The 20,595-nt window shown below is 36.8% G+C and overlaps 1 protein-coding gene across 1 annotated transcript; it reads right to left on the bottom strand.

Moving 5' to 3' along the window:
* Nucleotides 1-653: 653 nt before the first annotated feature.
* On the bottom strand, nucleotides 654-8,992 carry LOC128506200 (sodium/potassium-transporting ATPase subunit alpha-1-like). The gene is made up of 22 exons (XM_053476536.1): nucleotides 8,897-8,992; nucleotides 8,631-8,744; nucleotides 8,335-8,394; nucleotides 7,957-8,160; nucleotides 7,691-7,804; nucleotides 7,472-7,606; nucleotides 7,261-7,378; nucleotides 6,872-7,140; nucleotides 6,343-6,651; nucleotides 5,811-5,945; nucleotides 5,535-5,727; nucleotides 5,273-5,448; nucleotides 5,032-5,168; nucleotides 4,799-4,949; nucleotides 4,529-4,697; nucleotides 4,282-4,436; nucleotides 3,186-3,309; nucleotides 2,694-2,839; nucleotides 1,510-1,640; nucleotides 1,274-1,375; nucleotides 983-1,074; nucleotides 654-796 (listed from the first exon to the last, which is right to left on the bottom strand). Exons 1-22 carry the CDS (start codon nucleotides 8,906-8,908, stop codon nucleotides 768-770), a joined length of 3,075 nt encoding a protein of 1,024 aa, XP_053332511.1. The 5' UTR covers nucleotides 8,909-8,992; the 3' UTR covers nucleotides 654-767.
* Nucleotides 8,993-20,595: the final 11,603 nt, after the last annotated feature.

Here is a 20,595-nt window from a genome sequence, read left to right as displayed (position 1 = left end):
GAGAAGATGTTACTACTGCAGTAGTAATAATAATAATAATAATAATAAAACCTAACACTACTGTATGCACAGAACAGAAGTCTCATCTAATAGCTGCTGTAATCACACATTATCAGTTAAAGGCTGTTGTTTCTTATCTAATTAGTTTGCAGAACTGTAGCTGAAATTTATTTTATGACAGTAATCAATACACAAGCTAGATAAGTTTGTAAGTCAAAGATGACTTCAATCAGGTCTTTCTTGGCTTGGTATGCCTTTTATGTTCCTAAGCCAACACACAATATTGCTTTATCAGCAATTTAATCTTCTGTGCATTACTCTTGCAATCAGGTTTAAGCACACTCATAGTGATTCACTCTCCTTGGAGCACATGACTTCTGGCAAGTTTCATTCAAATAAGAGATACTTATTCTGCACTGTACTGTACAATTATGCTTATCATTTGGAAACAAGTAGGCAATGTTTGTTCCTGCTGCTGTGGTTGCATGAAATAGGCCTCTTGTCATTTTGTATTACTTCATGTGGCTAAAGATAGACCGTCAGACTAGCAGGATAGCTGTAAGGCCTAATTTTCCTGAGATACATAGGGATATATACGGCTCAATGTGTTTTAGCAAGTAGGATTAAAAAAAAAACACATCATACACATTTATTTTTTTTACCCCAAACTCGAGGTCTGTTATTTATTTTATAAATAAAAATGCTTTATTTTTAGCATTGCACAGTTACTGACTGTGGGTGTGTTCACAGTAGAGGGTCATTGTGACTTAATAATACGTCTCTTGTTCTAGCCAGCCTAAAAAAAAGGAGGGGGAGGGGGGACAGAAGTGAGAGAATGCTCATTCACCATGGAATCACAGATTTTCATTAAATCAATTTCACAAAAAATAATGTGTGTGAGATTCCTTTTTTATTTTATTCACTATTAATATACGTTCTTTGTAAATGATAGTTAAATCAGTTAATGTAGGGCTGTTCTTACCTCCTGGGTTTCGCCGAAGATAATATTTTCTGACCTCATCATAGATAAATATGAGGAGTGAGTAGGGTACAGGACACAACCACCACCATGGTCTAGAAGATAAGGACACTGAATATTACTGCTGTAATGCTCAAGCATGGTGGATGATGTTTGGATTTAATCCATTATGGCACATTACATAATACATATTACATCATTAAATCATATAAGCAACCTAATAAAGAAAAGCATCAAGTTTTTTTCCCCTTTCAAGAAAAATATATGGTTATTTGCAAATAAAATTGAACTTACTTCAGTGGATACATTCTAACAGCAATATCCGTCCCTGGACAATATGACAAAAATGCTGCCAAAGCTGTTTCTTCTAAAAGGCCAAAGTTAAGGACTTTGTTTCTAAAAAAAAAGTTAAATGAAAGATAATTGAACCCACCTGTAGTTTATAAATTATACAATACAATATTATGCACTGATTAAATAGCAATTACGATAAAACACTTTATTTCATATAATTTCTATGTTATACATACTTCATTCCCTGGTGTATCAGTGAGTTTGTCCTGGTCTTACAGATGATCAGGTCAGTCCATTGTACAATCACAATACTGACAAAAAAAGCAGTGTGACATGTGTACTCCACAACTTTCCTGTGCTCATAAGTCTAAGGGGAGGAAACAAACAAACGCTTACAAAGGTTCAGCAAATTAGGCCTTTATAGTCTCTCTTCAGCTTTGCTTACATTTACATTTATGCCATTTGCCTGTTGCTCTTATCCAGAGCGACTTACAGACGTGCCTTAAAGCCTCCACCAATAACTACATCCTGATACTGGTTCATAGGATTGCTGTATAAAAGTACCATCTGTTTACTTTTTTTTTCATCTGCTTTTGTTTGTTTGTTTGTTTGCTCTAATTATCTCAAATGCATAAGGAAAATGTAGACCTTTAGACTGCCAGTGATTCAGCTGTTCAGACATCTAGAGGAAGTTCTTTCCACTACTTAGGTGCCAGGACAGAAAAAAAAATTCTTGATGCATGCTTTCCTTGTACTCTGACAGATGGTGGGACCAGCCGAGCAGTACTAAAGGATCGGGGGGAGCGTGGTGCATTGCACAGGGTGTGATAAGTGCTTTGAGGTAAGTGGCTGTTGGCCCATTTTTGGCTTGTAGGCAAGCCTCAGTGTTTTATATCTGATGTAGCTAGCTACAGGAAGGCAATGAGACAGTGGTGTGTGTGACTCTAGAATTGAAAATTTGCTTAAATATACATGAGACTACATACGATAGTTGCACTTAGAGACCATGAAGATTGACATCTTCTGCAGTTGCTCTGATCATATATAGACTACAACAAAGTGGACTTATACGTTTGCTCTTTTCAACATACAGTACACAGTTATAGCGGAGAGTTATTTATAGTAACGCCACTCAATATCACACAAATAAGAATGGATTCCCTGTTGATACTCTTCCTCTCATGTTGTATCATTTCCACCATCACCTTCAGCTTACTCATTAATTTAAATTGCTATAAATGTATATATTTTTAAAATGTTAAATGTATATGCAGAATTTATATTTCTGTAAAGCTGCTTTGTGAGACTGTACATTGATAAAAGTATATATATGAGTATAAGATATAATGTTTAGTATTAAATTCATGATTACACTGTAATCATTGTATATACACTATACAATTCATGATATAATACATACCCACTGCTGACCATAGCTATCCTCCAGATCATTGTTATAGGGATCGTCCCAATGTACACGCAGCCCAAGCAGAAACAAGGGCAAGAATCCATTCTCAGCAAGGATTACAAAATAGGTGAAGAACCCACCAACTGCTTGCATCATCCCTATAAAAGAAAAGACAAATAAACTTTATCTTGATTCATTCATCTTCAAAAAGGTCTCTACTCTTGTCAGGGTTGCTAATCCAAAGTGATTTCCAGTGACACTGGGCATGAGATATGGGTCTATTTTAGATTAGCCATGTCACATACTTTTTGGGGATGAAACAAAACAGGACACAGGAAGAACATGCAAAACTTTACACACACACACACACACACACACACAGTAACACAACATCAAAATTTGATCATTTTACTTTCGTATATGTAACTCCTTTGGTATTAGTACTTTGGACTAAAAAATTAACTACACTTTGACTTAAATGTATTATGTAAAAAGTTATCTTACCAATTTGTCCATAAGCCATACTGATGAGCCTTTCATTGACTAGTTTGTCTGTCTGAGCATTTCTGGGCTGCCGCTTCATAATATCACTCTCAGGACCCTCGTAGGCCAAAGAAATAGCTGGCACCTGTAAGATTAATAAAAAACCACACACACACACGCACGCACGCACACACACACACACACACACACACACACACACACACTTGAAGGGTTTCACTGCGAGCTAGGATAAAGTTTTAATAAAACTTTGGCTTTGATTGTGTTCTTGCTTGTGTTTGTTGTACAAAATGTATTTTTTGAGTTACAAAGATTGTTGATCATTAAAAATTTTAGTAGTTAATGACGATGACTTCACTTTAAAGTGTATGACTGCAGGTGTAACTGCACTAGCTCTAACATACTGTGAATGTTTTTTACAGGAGTGGCTGTTTTGCCCAGTTGGTGGTTTTAGTTTACTGTTTGTGTCATAGAAAGTCGTGATGTGATTGGCTTTTCTTGGAAGGGCAGCCATTTACTCCTGTGTTTTCCCCAAAACATGTAATTTCAAAGCTTTTAAAAGAAAAATACATTGCTGGCCAAAAAGGTCAAATTATTGGCTTGCACCACACAAAGATAGCAACTGAATATGTCAAATTACTGGAATTGACTTAAGAAATGTGCAACACACCGTTAAAACCTGAAAAAATAGTGTTGAACTGACACAGCCATGATTAGTCTTTCAAAGTAAGAGCATTTCCACGTACATTGTCATAAGTGAAGTTTTTTCCAAAACTGAAAAAAGAGGTGTTTTGTAAAATGAATATAACAAATTTCCTGTAAAGGTCGACATTCTGTTGTTTTGAGGTTGCATTTACAACACTGTGTTACATTGTCACTACTTTTAAAAACAATGGTGTCCTGATGTATTTTGGATATATGACAATGCAAGCTAATTTTAACTATATGTCATAGAAGATTAGCGTTCCATCTGCGCTTAGTGCGCCTGAAGAAGAGAATTTGCCAAATTGAGTGAAAGTCTGACAATTGCAATAAAAACCTTTAGATTATAACTATAATATAGCCTATATTAATATAAATGAAATATAGTGCTTCTCACCATATCGGTTCCCAGGTCAATACATAAAATAGTGACTGTGCCCAGAGCAAGAGGAATGCCGGCAATAACAAAGAACAGGAACGGTGACATCTCAGGGATTTTACTTGTCAGTGTGTATGCAATGGATTTCTTCAAGTTGTCAAAGATCAGTCGGCCTGGAAAGATAATTATATTCAATGTAATTTCAAGGTGAGGTCTCTTTTTATATGATCTCTGTAAAAACCAATTAAAGTTTCAGATTCTGTACCTTCTTCTACACCAGTAACGATGGAGGCAAAGTTATCGTCCAGGAGAATCATATCAGCAGCCTGTTTGGAGACGTCAGATCCAGCAATACCCATTGCTACTCCAATATCAGCCTTCTTCAGAGCAGGAGAATCATTAACACCGTCACCGGTCACAGCTACAATGGCTCCCTGTCAGAATGAAGAGAAAAAACATATAAATATTAAGCAATGAATTCGTTTTTATATAAAATGCATTATATAAATGTATTGGTGTAATTTTTTTGTAGTACCTGCCGCTGGAAACCTTCCACGATAATGAGTTTTTGCTGAGGGGACGTTCTGGCAAACACAATCTCGGTGTGGTGTTTTAAGATATCATCCAGCTGTTCTGGACTCATATTCTTTAGATCACCACCATGGACCACACAGGCTTTTGCATCTCTGCAAATACCAATATTTACAGATAATTAGGTATTTTAAAAGGAAACAAAACCAAAGGTAGCTTAATTTTTTTGGTGCTTACCTACGATCGACTTCTTCCACAGGGATGTTCAGACGAGCAGCAATGTCCTCCACAGTCTCACTGTTTTCTGAGATGATCCCCACACCCCTAGCAATGGCTTTAGCTGTGATTGGATGATCACCAGTAACCATGATAACCTACAAATACAGGCAATTACTTTCATTGGAAGAGCATTGTTATGATATACCAACTCTTGCATTTAAGATACAACATGTAAAAGAAGAGTGAAATAGGGCAAAACCTTGATTCCAGCACTCCTGCACTTAGCAACAGCATCAGGCACGGCAGCACGAGGAGGATCGATCATGGACATGAGGCCGATAAAGCACAGGTTCTCAGTAGGGAAGTTCACCGTCTCTGTGTCAAATGCAAAGCCTTCAGGAAACTGATCATCAGGGAGGTTGTAATGGCAGAAACCTGTAAGAAAAAATCTTTGTCAATTTGTACAGACTACATTGCATCTGGAGAGGTCATTGTAAAAAATGTACATTGATGTGGCGTACCTAGAACTCTTTCTCCAAAACCACCCAGTTTTAAATATACTTTCTGAAAAGCTTCCTTCATCTCATCATCCAGCTCCTGTTCTTTCCCTTGAAGCATAATGGTTGAACATCGGTCCAGGATCCTCTCCGGAGCTCCCTTCATCACTAACAAGTGCTTGGTCTCTGTAGAATTGGGGTTGTTGTGGACTGATAGCTATCATACACCAGATCCATAAATGTTAGTGATTCAGTATCATTCAAATTTTAATATTAAATGATTGAATAAAAACATAGTACCTGATATTTGTTTGTGGAATTAAAGGGGATCTCAGCAAGTTTTGTATATTTGTCTCTCATGTCCTTCACTGAGCCACAGCAGAGTTCAATACACTTTAATAGAGCAGACTCTGATGCGTCTCCAGTAGTGTCTCTCTGCAAAAAGAGCAAAGTTTAAAATAACTAAATATTTGCTTTAAATCCTTTTACTTCTCAAATCCCAGAAAAAAAAATCCTTATAGGCCTATGGCTTGTCCATACTGATTTGCTTGTTCTCATTAGTTTGCTCAGACTTGTCTGTTAAATTCTGTGTGATTCGGTTCATAACAACATTAGCTTTGTTACTTTTGAGGGTAAAGCAAAAAAAAAAAAAATGAATGTCCCAGAACCAGCATTAACCTAATTTCAGAATAAATCCCTGGATTTATGTACCTAGGGTTGGGGCTTTAATTCCAGTTTCATTTGGATGCTACAGATGCTTATACAAATACTACATTTACACTGTACTAAGCTTCAGTTATAACTTTTAGTGGTAACTTTTACAGAAACAAACCTTAAGGACAGGAATGTTGGCTTGATCGGCAAGAAATTCTGCTCGGTTACAAAGGCCAGCTACACGGGCAAGGGCAGACCATGTGGGAGAGCTTCTGTCGAAGGAGGTTCCACTTTGGTTCTCTGTGGTATCAGCATCATGGATCTGGTTGTCGAACCACATATGCGCCACAGTCATGCGGTTCTGGGTCAGAGTTCCCGTCTTGTCTGAGCAAATAGTGGAGGTGGATCCAAGGGTTTCTACAGCTTCAAGATTTTTGACCAGGCAGTTCTTCTTGGCCATGCGTTTCGCAGTTAAAGTCAAACACACCTATAATAATCAAGTTCAAACTAGTTATTGTTTTCTTGTTTTGTGTACTAAGAAAAAACTAGGAAATGCAGAAAATGACGTTATTACATGTTATAAAGTTATAAGTAATTACAAAAATAGCCAAAAGATGATTTAAATAATTGTAAAAAAAATAATAAAGTAATTTACCAGTTCAGGATTGCCTGATCAATTTCAAATAATATTCAATGACTTTACTGACCGTGACTGTGGCTAGTAATCCTTCAGGCACATTTGCAACAATAAGTCCGATGAGGAAGATTACAGCTTCCAACCAGGTATATCCAAGAATCATAGACAGGATGCTGAAAGTGCCACCCAGGAAAAATGCCACACCAGTGATGATGTGGATGAAATGTTCAATCTCTATGGCAATTGGTGTCTGTCCAACCTCAAGGCTTGAAGCCAGGATAGCGATTCGACCCATCACAGTGCGATCACCTGTGTTGATCACAATGCCTGTGGCAGAGCCTGAAGAAGAAATACATAAAACATCACCAATTTGTAAAATTTCATTTACATTGTAAATAAAGGTGAATAAATCAAATAAATTAATAAAATAAATTACAGTTTTCATGATTTTTTTTGTACCTTCAACACAATTTGTAGACAGGAATGCAATATTCTTCGTCTCTAAAGGATTATCATTAGAAAACTGAGGAGTACGGCTTTGAGGCTCAGATTCACCAGTAAGGGAGGAATTGTCCACCTAAGAGCGTAGGGGAAAAGTTTAATTAGGACAAATTAAAAAACTATTTAAAATGCCCTTATAAGACAATTAATGACAAAGTTACTCTCTTACCTTACACCCCTGTGCAGCAATAATTCGGAGATCAGCAGGAATTCGATCACCACCCTTAACTTCCACGAGGTCGCCAACAACCACATCCTCTGCATTAATGCTCTTCTTCTCACCATCACGAATCACCAAAGCTTGCTATAACAGTGGTTACAGTTTTAAAAACATTCATGTGTGTGCATCAAGTGAAAATTCAATTTGTAATACAATGTGTTCCAATACCTGTGGAACAAGTTTCTTGAAGGATTCCATAATCTTTGAACTCTTAGCCTCTTGATAGTATGAGAAACATCCTGTGATCATCACCACTGCTGCAAGTACAATACCCAGGTACAGCTAAAGGGGGGAATAATAACACACACACACACACACACACACACACACACACACACACACACACATTCTATTATTTTTCTTTCAACTCTTTACAATTAATAGAGGAAAAAAACATCAATATTTTTCAATTCATATAAAAGTGTGTTACTTACATTATCGCTTACAGGTTCACTCTCTGTGGAAACCTGTATAGTATAAGCCAGAAAGCAAAGAAACGCTCCAATCCACAGCAGTGTACAAAATCCACCAAATAGCTGTTTGCAGAACTTGACCCATTCTGGGGTTGTTGGAGGAGGAGTTAGAGCATTCGGCCCATCACGTTCAAGGATCTCCTTTGCACGGTAATTGGACAAACCCTTAATGTTATGAAGACAGAAGTATTAGTGTCAGTTTAAGCAAATGATGTTTTAGATTTTTAAATGCTGATCTATTTTATTGTTCTTGTTCTATAAAAAATTCTTGTAAGTTCTCTTAATGTTCTGTGTGAAATAAAAGAGCGTAACAAATATATACGTCATTTTACTACTCACTCGAGTAAGATCAGTTCCATATTTATGCAGAAGTTCCTCCACAGTCAATTTATGATCATCCTGCATGGTTATTTAAAAAATAATTATAATAATAACAATTCATGATAATAAATGTACTTTTCAGACAAGTTTACATATTCAAATATCGTAATAATTGCTAAGGTATAAAATGAGATGAATATTAGCATAATTTAAATTGGCAAATTAAAATATCTTAACAATTGTTACGCTGACAAGAAAATTTTTCATTCATGGCGGATATAATTGGAATTTGTTAGTTTGGAGACAATCCTCACCAAGTCCACTTCTTTTTTCAGTTCATCCAGGTCTTTTTGATCTCTCTTTCCTCGTTTCTTTTTTTTGGGTTCATTTTCAGATGTCGATGCCAGGCTGTACCTATCATTCCCTGTCTGAGTATTTATTTAAAGAAAGATTAAACATAGAAAAACATTAATAATAACATCTAAATGCTAAGAAATAAAATTAAGACAAATCTAAAAACGATTAGAAAAGCTATACAATTAAAACAAGAATTCAATGTACAACTGTACAGTCCACTTACTCCTAACCCCATTCTTCTCCAAAAAATGGCCAAAATCCCCCTTGTGGTTCTCCCCTGATTTTCTTCAGAGAGACATTTGAGCCTCTGCGTCTCTTAATCAGGTTCGCCAGCCTTTATACTCCAGTATCTCACCTGGATGAAGGCGGAGATTCGGATACAGTTGGAACGTACAGGCAGGTCATTGGAACATCTCAATGACAACCAATCCAAGACCTTCCCAAACATCTAGGAAGTGGGTAAGTTTTTTGTGCACACATTTACAGGTATTTTAGATACACAAGATGTTTATACAGGTAAGTCCTATGAGGTCCTCAATGACAATTAATTGTTACCTTTAGAAAATGGAAAATAAGCATAATTTAAAGTTTAATTAAAAGGAAAAAAATATCTTTTTAGTTTTGCTGAACATTTACAACTAAACAACTGAATAATTTAATTAAAAGCCTGAAATTTCTTAGATAGAGAAAGAATAAATAGATGGGAATTTTTTTTTTTATCAAAACCAGCCTGTGTTCATCCGAACATTCAGTTAATTTATCTAAGCCCACAATTTTTACTAGTATCAATTACATGAAATTACTTCTGATTAGCTGTTTCATGAGGAGGATGTGATATTGTGACACACCTAAAAACAAGCTGCCATTAAGGAAATTACATTAAACTCTAAAATTTGCTCATTCTTGCAGAAGGTTTACTGTAAACTGTTCTTTGCACTTGGGTAAAAGCAAGTATATACAAAATGGTGTCATCTTCATATGGAGTGTAGATTTGTGAACAGTTCAGTGTTTATACATGAACATTTAGGATGTGGACATCTGTGTTTGTGGACAAATCTGTAAGTACTTTGGTTCGTGTCATTGACAGTATTCAATGACCTACCTGTATGGATGAAGGATGAATTTGACACCTGTACGCCAACCTCCTACTCTTCAGGTAAGCTGATGTAAATTAAAGACAAGAGGCTCCAAAGGTACATACAAAACCTATTATTGTTCTGTGTAGAATACAGTCATGGCTCAAGAATATTTAATATATATTGTGATATTTAACCAAAATGCCAATAAAATGTGTGCTCAGGAATAAGGTAATGTTCTGCCAAAAGGGCGCTACAAAGCTGGAATAAGGTGTTTTAGGTCTAGGTGTTTTGCCAGAGCAAATCAAATGTTTAACCTCAAGCGGCACAGATACATGCCAGCGACACACCACAGGTCAATGATGATTAAAACAAAATCACTGGAACTCTTAATATGAATAAGTCATATAAACAACCAAAAAGAACAATAAAAACACATGATTGTGTGTATTTGTGCTAGTTGCTTGCCTATGTGATCTATTTTTTATTTTTTTTGCTCATGTGTGTATAGTTGGTTAAAATTAAATAAAAATCAGTTCGACATATTTTATATTTTGTACTGAAAAAAAGTATATATCTCTCTATACTGCACAATCCTGAGCACTATACGTTTAAACAGCCAAACAAATAATGGCTAAAATGCTCTGGGCTTTAACTACACAAAGTAAATTTGTTTTTTTTTTACAAGATTGTTAAAGTTTTAAAATTTTTCCTGTAAAAGAAATCAAGCATATATGATCAAATTACACCTAATAAAGAGATTTTTTTCAGTGAGAAAATTTTTCAGTGAAAATCACTGAATAATATCCACATGGATCAGGATTGTACTATAATAAAGGCATAAACTCACCAACTAAAAATGAAAATGTGGTTTTATATTTTGTAATTAATATTTCTTAGACAACTCTTAATTTGTATAGAACATTTCTGTTATTTAAACATTTACTTACAACAGAGTCACAATTTACCTAATGACCAGGTGTTCTAGTACAATAGACAAATACACTGACAACTGGAAAAATGAACCTCTCTAAATAAAACTAAATCCGTACCAACATGATAATTTAAAGCAGCTATGATATTCTTAGGGTTAGGCAATGGTGGCACATTGGTTGATTAACAGTAATCAATAATAAAGAAAATATATCAATCTTTTTCTACTTCATGATAGGGGTTAAAAAAGATTTGCTTGCTTGTATACAAGAATTATTTTGTGTATGAAAATAATTCTGGGGTGGCACGGTGGTGTAGTGGTTGGCACTGTGGCCTTGCATCTTAAGGGGTTGAGGGTTTGATTTCCGCTTCTGGTCTGTGTGCTTGAAGTTTGCATGATCTCCCTGTGCTTGGTGAGTTTCCTCTGGGTACTCTGATTTCCTCCCACAGTTCACAGACAGGCAGATTAGGTTTATTGGTGTTACCAAATTACCTGTAGTGTGTGTTTGTGTGTCCTACAATGGATTAGCGCCCTGTCCAGGGTGTCCCTGCACCTTGTGCCAAAAGTATCCGGGAATAGGGTGCAGGCCCCTGTGATAAGCAGTATAGAAGATGAATAAAATAATTATTTCGTATAAATTGGACAACTGCTGAATTTTCCCAATCCAGTGGAGTGGAAAGCATACAGTATGCCACCCAGCTATAATTCACCAGGCAATTTAATTAAGCTTGACTTTAAAATGTCAGCAGTAATAAAGCATAGCAATTTGTATATAGTAAAAGATTTTCTCTCAGTGTGCTGCCAGCAAAAAGATCTCTGGACATTTTGCTTAGTCTGCTGATGGAAGGATCTTTGTCTTAATTGTTCTATTACTCTGTTACAATGCTGGATTACTGAAACTTGCATACTTACAGATTAATACAAGTGCTAAATAGAAATTAAACTTGGTCTTAATAGCAGAACCATTTCTGGTTTTCCAAAAAAAAACAACAACAACGTTTTTAAAGCTGGTCCTTTGAGGCACTCTTTCTGTCTTAAAAAAAAAAAAAAAAAAAAATTCCAAAGAAGTTCTTTGTGGGCCCAAATAGATTCTTCAGCTCATCTAGTAGCCTACTTAATCATGCAATCATATGCATATATTATAATTAATCTAAATCTGACTGTGGCCAAAGTAACATCTGCCTCTCCAATGGCCCCCATCATTTTCTATCCATCTTGACAGTAATGTCCTTCCTGTCACTCGGGGTCTAGCCTTCACTGCTGCTCAAGGTGATCATGGGTGTTGGTAAACAAAACAATTAAGACATGAAGCTGTCAATGTTTGCACTTCCATGTCGGTGGCCATCTTGTTTGGGGAACTTTCGGTGTCAGCCATTTTGTCTGATCTCCACTGTAAAAGGGAGCGGTGAAACATGTGTTCCCTGTAAGATCCTTCTGAGCTTCTCCCTTCAACTTTAAAACACTGACATGTCCTGATTTTGCCTGGTTCTGCACGGCCCATGTAAGCTACTCTCCCTGCGTTTGGATTGGCTGCTAGCAAACTGAATGTGCTGGAAATTGCTTCTCCTGCCTACCCTGGGATTTTCAGTGAGTGTGGATCCAACTGGTGTTTGTATACCTTTGGAACCTGAACCTGATGTGCCTTGGTATCCATGTTGCTATTGGATTTAAACATAACCTGCATGCTCTCTATATCTCTATACTACTGATACTGAGTCTGGCCTGCCTAAGACTGTGAATACTTTCAATACCTACTGTAACCTGCTCTGACGATGTCTGATTAATCCGCTCTAACCCTGATTGGCCAGCTGTTCCTGCTGTGTGTTGGCTTTTGGGCTTTCTGTTAAAGGGGCTTCCTTCAACTCTCTGTTAAAGGGACTTGGCTTCACACATCTGTCTCTGAGGCCTAGCTGTAATGATGTGCTCCCTGCCTCCTTCTCCAGTTCTCTGTTGCTAGTCAACTCTCCAACCTGACATTGATTTCCTGTTTGTGTGATCCACCAGCAACCACTTAACAGCCATTGTAATCCCTTAGTTTCTCGCATCACTTACACTACTTGCATTCGATGCAAATTGCCTTTATTAAAGGCCTTTAAAAACATCCTCTAGTTCTGTTGTGTCCTGCTTTTGGTTCCATCCTGTCTGGACCCAATTCAAGCTTTCCATTATGTGTATTTGCACATAACATACTTGTTAATATCAAATTACTAAATGAATTAGATCTTGGTTTTGTGGCACATACAAGTGGTATTTTTCCTTTCATTAAAATTATGAATTATTTTAGAATTATTACTAAAATAATCTAAAAAGTATTTTATTCTGGAATCCAAAATCTGTCACTGCAGGGCACAAGCGCTTACACACTGGGCAAGTTGGAAATGCCAATTAGCCTAATGTGCATGTCTTTGGACTGGGAGGAAACCAAAGTACCTGGAGGAAATTTACCAAGCATGGAAAGAACATGCAAACTCTGTGCACAGAGACCTGAAGGCAACACTCGAACCTTCAACTATGGAGGTGCAAGACCATAGCGCTACCCACTATAACAAATTTTGTTAACAATTTGATTCATTCCATTAGGATATCAGAAGAGACTTGGCTTACCATTTTGTTCAGCATCAGTTTGGCTCTCGTGAACAGATCTGACAGGGCTTTTAGGTCACTTTGTCATGCCATGATCTTAAGATTGTCAGCATATTTAATCCTTAAACTGTCTGCTTGTCCACATCAACCTTAAATGCGGATACCTTTTCATATAACATGCATATTAACTTAATTTATGCTCATTTAACAAATGCCATTCCACAAATGGTGATAATTAAGGAGTACTTTAGGAAAGTGCTGTTGTGCTGAATATCAGCCGGGCTGTGATGCAGTCACAGATCACACCTGTGCTGATATTCAGCAGGATAGTACAAGCTTGAGTGTAATATTGCCTTTTGATTATGATATGTTTGTTCATTGAACTTAAAGTGACAGTGTAATTAACAGGGTTGGACTGTGTAACCAAAAGGTGAGTACAATAAACCATGGAGATGGTGGACAGTAAATCTGTAAGTCTCTTATATTTTCTCTTATTGAACTTTTGAATATCAGTTTTGTTAACTTTCGGGTTCTGCGGTTAAATCTGGGGTTAGTGTTAAATGGAAAGATTAGGGGTGACAGAGAGATTTGAGATTCAGTCTTGTGTTAGAAGCAACCAACAGTGACTGAATAGTAATTGCACAATGTGGCAAGTTCACAGGATGATGTCATAAGGAACATCTGTGTAAACACAAGAAACCCACTAAGACTGGATTTGGGGCAATAAAAAAAAGTTCACTTGGTATTTTGAGTTTAGATTGACCCTATTCCAGAGCGATGGGCGTGTCAGGCTGAGAAGAGAAGCCTGTGAAGCGATGCACCCATCATGCATAGTGTTATGATCTGGGGTTGCTTCAGTTGGTCAGGTCTCGGCTCAGCAACGTTATGTGGGAAATAAAATTAAGTCAGTTTTTTACCAGGTTAATTACCAGGTTGTCCCAGCAATGTTTTTTTTTCTTTCCTTGATGGCATGGCCACATTTCAGGATTTTAAGATTCATCCGGCTCCAGGTAGACTAGTAACAAAAACAGCCCAGAAATTTGCTGTCAGTGACCCAAATGCAACACAACATATTATAATACAGTATAATATAAAACAATAAAAATAAAAAAAACAATGTTGTTTTGTATTGTTTGTGTTCATCCAAAATGTAAAACATACAAACAAATTTGTAAATTTCCAAGCTTTTCCTTGTTTATTTGTAGATAAAGGAAAATGTAATTAATTTAATTTCCTGATTTAATTATATGACAATTTCATAAGACCATATTTGACTTACTAGCTTGCTAGTATTATTTAAAATACTGAAAAATCATAAAGTGTTTAAACGGTAATAGAACTAAAAATAAAGAATAAATATTAAAAAGGACATAATCAATGGTTAACATTGAATTTAAAATCCAAAAAGTACACACACAAACACACACATACACACACACACACACACACACACACACACACTGAATTCACAGGCAGTGGACAGATCTTTTTGGCATTTGGGCCAGCTATGAACAATTTTCAGCAATTTCCCCAGGAAAACCAGTGTGACATTAAAAAAGTTTCAAGATAAAGTGTTAAAATAGCAGGACCAGCCCTTAAAGGAAGCCTTGGAATATAACACTAAACTCAGCAATCGTCCTAGTGAACACTATGTTACAGTGCAATCTCAGACCCTCTCTTGTGGTCATGCATACTTATTCTCAGGACAGCCTGGGGTGTCAAAACTGTGGTTTTTACTTTAATACTTTTGGTGGCCCAGCTGGACAAAAATGTCTGAGCCCATGTGGCAGCTTGTGATTTGCATGCCCAGAATAATGCTCTTTGCACATGCCCATCCAGCCTGTTTTATCCTTCACCTGTGCTCTCACTTTTGTTAGGCTTTGACCCCCGTTTTTTAGCTGTTTCTGGAAAATCTTCTGCCACTTTTTAGAGACTACAGTGAGCTTGTCTTATGGTGCCTATCTGGGCTCCACCCATGTTTTCATCTCTGTAGCCATCCAAACAGGCTTTCATAACCGGTCAGACTCCAGATACAGGCATGCCTTAATAAGCTCCCCAAATGCTGAACCCAACCAATAATAAATACAACCAGAGGTACTGAAGTACTGACGTACCAGTAGTTCGTTACTGTACCTGGGTATTTCTTTGTATATCTGTATTCACTTGAGTGGTTTCTGTATGTGATACTTTTTCTTTACTTTTTCTCTTTACTTTATTTGATGAAAAACCTGAACTTTAATCACCATGTTTTCAATAGAGACTCGTTAATTTTAAGATGATCACACAAAAATGCAATGATTTTATAACCTAATCTCCACCCATCTCCACATGAAAAGGACACAAACAAAACAATCCCACTAATCCTAGCTTACAGAAATGACTCGCATGTCATCATGAGAGCGCTGATTGATTAGTGTGACTAAGTGATTGATGGTTACCTGGGTGATGGATCCTCCCACTTGGTCTCTGGACTGCGGATTCTCCAGCCTCCTTTTTTAAGCATCTCAAACCAGCACACTTGTTAAAATAAGATCAGAATTGATCTAGCTAAATAGTTAACATACTGAACATAAGTTTGGTTACTTTCACACCAATAACAATGACATTGTTCCATGTTTAACTGTATTGTGTTCTGTATAATTGAAGTATACCCATTTTTAATTAAGTAGACTGCTTGCATTATACAGGCGGCAATATGAGCAACTAGCTAGTTTACTACCAAACTAGTTCGTTTCCAGAAGCCAAGGGAAGCCAGTCTACCCCGGTTTTTTCAGACTGTATTAGTCATTTTAATAAAAAAAAACATTTAACATTTCTGTTTCAGTAATAAACTGTGCTATTGCTGACTGATGTCTCCTCTCTATTTTTCATGTCCAGGGCCTTGTTTCCATTAGCTTCAGTAACTTAATAACCTCTGTTATCATTTTTCATCTGCCTTTGCAGAAGGCAGGGTTGATTTTTTAAAATTTGATTTCAAGACATATTGCCGGAGCACTTCAGCACTGACTATTAGAAGCTGAAACCTCTCATTGTTAACAAAGTTAATCAATGACTTATTTTAGCATCTGAAAAAACATAGCTCCTTTAAAATGAGGGTCTTTCCTTCAGCTAAACATATCAAAGACTTCCAAGATACACTGATTTGACTTTAACTTAAATTGACCTTTGAAGCAAACTGAGAATCGGTATGTAAACAGGGTCATCAGCACTTGTACTGTTTAAGGAAATCGTCAAATTTTCACATTGATTGAGCTACAATTAAAACGTTTATTATTATTAGATGTATATTATTAGTTATCATGCTGTCAAGTCAATCTTGTCTTTTTTTTTCAGGGGCATGGGTGTATCTTGCACTGTACTGCATCATCCCTGTACTGAATCATTCAATACCGATAACTCCTTCTATTTTAAATGACGACTCCCACCCTTTACACAGGGAGACCTCTGGCTGGTCTCATTTTTATAAGGCAGACTAACAACAACAGATTGAGAACCAACTTTTTACTTTAAAACATGGACAATACCACTGCTGCTGTCACACACACATCATCTCAGCTCATACTCCATGTTTCACCCATACTGATGCTGTCATACTTACATGCCATATCTGTACCTCTAATACCTCTTTTTATTTTGCACATTACATGTAAGTTATACATTTTATACTTTTTACATCATACATTTAATATATTCCCATATACAGTACAATTTTATTTTATTGTAACTGTATATTTGTATATTTAATATTTTACATTTTTATATTTCTTATTCTATTTCATCCTTCCCCTTCAATGTCACAGACAGTTGTATAAGCATTCCACTGCATATTATACTGTGTATGGTTGTGTACGTGATAAATAAAATTTGAATTTGATTTGAGTTTGAATTTGAATCATCTGCATTGTGTAGAAGATAAATGACAAAGGTCATAGCACACACCCTTGAGGGGGGCTGGTATAAGAGCACCTCTGATCTGACAGGGTGCCGTCTACCCATTTGTCCCGTTTGTAAAAATGTCAGGAATCCACCCCATCGGGTTGATGTTTAAATTGAACTGTTCTAAAAACCTACTGACTAAAATGTGGAGATGGATTGTAATTAAAACCATTAGAAAATAACCAAATAAACATCTAACAAGAGTTCCATTTCTATCCAGATGTTTAAAAAAGCATGTGACTGTAGCATCTTCCACTCATGTATGAGGCCTATGTGCTAAACTGCATGTTGTCAAGTGTATGCTCAGTTTGCCCCAAGACTTCTGGTCTGACTAATTTTTAAAAACATTTTTATTACAACCAGTCGGAGCAACCAGCTGAGAATCATTAAGAGTTTTTGGACAGCTGGGTTTAGGAACAGGAACAAACACAGCATCTTTCCAAAGTTTGAGAACATGCTGTGACTGTAAGGACTTATTACCAAATAAAATGAAACACAGGGCTCAGTTCTTTTGCAGAAGATTTGCTGTTAGGGCCATGACTTTTGTTTACTTTTACTGAATGGAAAGCTTTTTCCACATCCTTCTGGTCAATGTTAAAGTACTGATTGTCAGATTAGAGGCTGTTGCCTCTTCAAAAGCAAGTTTGCTTCTTTGAATGCTGGATTTAACAGATTTAGTGACCCATGGTTTATTGTTGCCATACATTCTGACTTCCTTACCTGGGATGATCATGTCTCTATAAAAAGCAATATAGGAACATTTTATATCCATCAGTGAGTCGAAATCTTTACCACAAGGCTGCTTAAACATGTCCTTGTCAGCGCAGTCATACCATTCCTTCAGACAGAAAACAGTCTTTAGTTCAGTTCTTTATTTCCTTGGTCTGCACTTTCTCTCTTTTAAAACAATTTTGGATTATGAGCAGTGAATATACACAGTATCTCAAAAGTTGAAGGAAAAGATTTACATGCATCCTTCACTGACCCATAACAAAGATCTTATCCTGTCTGGTTAGACAGAAGAAACATTGATAAAACATATTTAGAGTCTCTTTAGGAGAGACGTGATTTGAAGTTTGGTGCATCAGGTGAGATCGACTGCAGTTTCTGTACTACATCAAAGACGTGCAGGCTGCAGGCAGAGGCAGTGTTTGCCTTTGGATGGATATACAGCGTTGTAATAAAAGAGGTGAGGGAACTCACAAGGCAGGTAGAAAGGCTTTAGCAGATCCAACTCATTGGCCATTCTAATGTTGGTGTTTACATTTCTTAATTCTATACATATACAACATATGTTGTATAGTCAGGAGATGAGGGAGTAGTTGTTCTACCCATGATGCACTGCAAGCACATTATGTCATATTGAACGCTGTGAAATTTCTGCATGTGTCGAGGGTTTAAAGCTGGCTTATAAATCTGGTCTATTTGCCACAGCATGTGAAAGTCAATCAAAATAATATCTGCTACTGCCTTCTACTGTTTATTATTGATATCTTCCCACCATGTGTCTGTTTGCTTGCCGTTTAATAGAGCTGTATGGGCATCACCAAATTATGCAAAAAATTGTAAAATTACATAATAAATTTTTTTTTATTAATTATTGTAAGTAAGCTTGGTTGCATTATATTCATGCAGAATATGTCATTAAGTGCAATTGAGTGAAAGTTAAATGTTGATCTTAATTGTATAGGAACTGTATGTGTGGGTGTGACAGGAGAGTTCAAGGTGGAGGTGGGTCTGCATCAAGGATCGGCTCTAAGCCCCTTTTTGTTTGCTCTGGTGATGACCAGGATGACAGATGAGGTTAGACAGGAGTCTCCATGGACTATGATGTTTGCAGATGACATTGTGCTCTGTAGCGAGAGCAGGGAACAGGTAAAAGAAAATTTGGAGAGGTGGAGGTATGCTCTGGAAAGCAGAGGAATGAAGGTTAGCTGCAGTAAGACGGAATACATGTGTGTGAATGAGAGGAAGCCAAGAGGATCGGTGAGGCTACAGGGAGCAGAGGTAAAGAAGGTGCAGGTACTTAGGGTCCACGGTCCAGAGCAACGGAGAGTGTGGAAAGGAGGTGAAGAGGCGGGTACAGGCAAGTTGGAATGGGTGGAGAAAAGTGACAGGTGTGTTGTGTGATAAAAGAGTATCAGTGAGAATGAAAGTAAAGGTGTACAGGACAGTGGTGAGACCAGCAATGCTCTACGGCTTAGAGACAGTGGCGCTGAAGAAAAGGAGAACTTACTTACTGTCTATACAGCTTTATCCTGTATATGGGGGAGTGGGAACATACAAACGGGGAGCACATACAAACTCCATGCACACAGAGTCGGGAATTAAGCCTGGGGAGGAATCGAACCCGGCCGTGAAAGGCGACAGTGCTAACCACTACACTACCATGCTTGCTACACAATTGCTGTCGTTGTTGAGCTATTTTTTTTATTATGAATAACCACAGTGAATTCATTCAGCAATTCTGTGTAAGCATCATTTTATCACACTAGCTGGGAGCTAAAAGAGAAAGAATTTACATTGCTAAGCATTCGTATTTTACTGTAAAGTAACTATTAAGAGTACTTTTATAATTATTAATGAATACAAACCTAAATCAAATTATCAAAACCCATCCAAAATTTGAGACTTGGACATCAGCATGGTCCCATGTATTTTTTTAATAAAGACGATATTTAAAGTCTCAAAATCAAATATACAAATGTCATACACAATAAAATTATTTTATTACACACATGTTAAAATTGTTTATGTCCTCTGTCCTGCTTTGTGGTTTTTAAGTGCACACTGAACCGGGGTGTTAAATATGTTCATGTATTTTGTAATGGGTTTGGGGAAAAAGAGAAAAAAAGGGAAAAAGGGAAGGAAAGGTGTGCATGTGCAGGTCTGCTGGGCAGTGCCCTGCTGGCATGTGGGCACAGGCTGGTGAGCGGTGGCGGAAGGCAAAGTGGCGCATGCTAGCGGCTTTCCTTGCCACAGTGATCAAAGGGCCAAATACCATTCACGACTATAAAGTCCTTTAAATGTATATTAGACGGCTATAAACCGTAGAAAAACTATTAAAATCCTTTAAATATACAGTATAATGAGTGCAATCCCGTACAACCAATAAAGTTGCTACCGTATTTTTTACGGTAAATTTCGGGCAACCACAGCTGGCAGTTTTTTACCGTAAAATATACGGTTTATTTTTTACAGAGCAGATATTTTTCTGATTTTTTAACTCTTTTAACAAGAGTTTAGTATATATTTTACTATAGTTTCAGTAAAATATAAACTGATGCTTCAGTATATTAGTAACAAATACCTTTTCTGAGAGTTTATATGTTACATCCATAACTTTTTTAAATTTTACTGCAATAAAACAAATTTCCATGTTTTTAACTGTTA

This window comes from Clarias gariepinus, chromosome 18, assembly GCF_024256425.1.
Source record: "Clarias gariepinus isolate MV-2021 ecotype Netherlands chromosome 18, CGAR_prim_01v2, whole genome shotgun sequence".
Taxonomy (NCBI): Eukaryota; Metazoa; Chordata; class Actinopteri; order Siluriformes; family Clariidae; genus Clarias; species Clarias gariepinus.
Note: the sequence above shows the minus strand (reverse complement) of the source record. Positions and strands in the feature narration are given on the sequence as shown.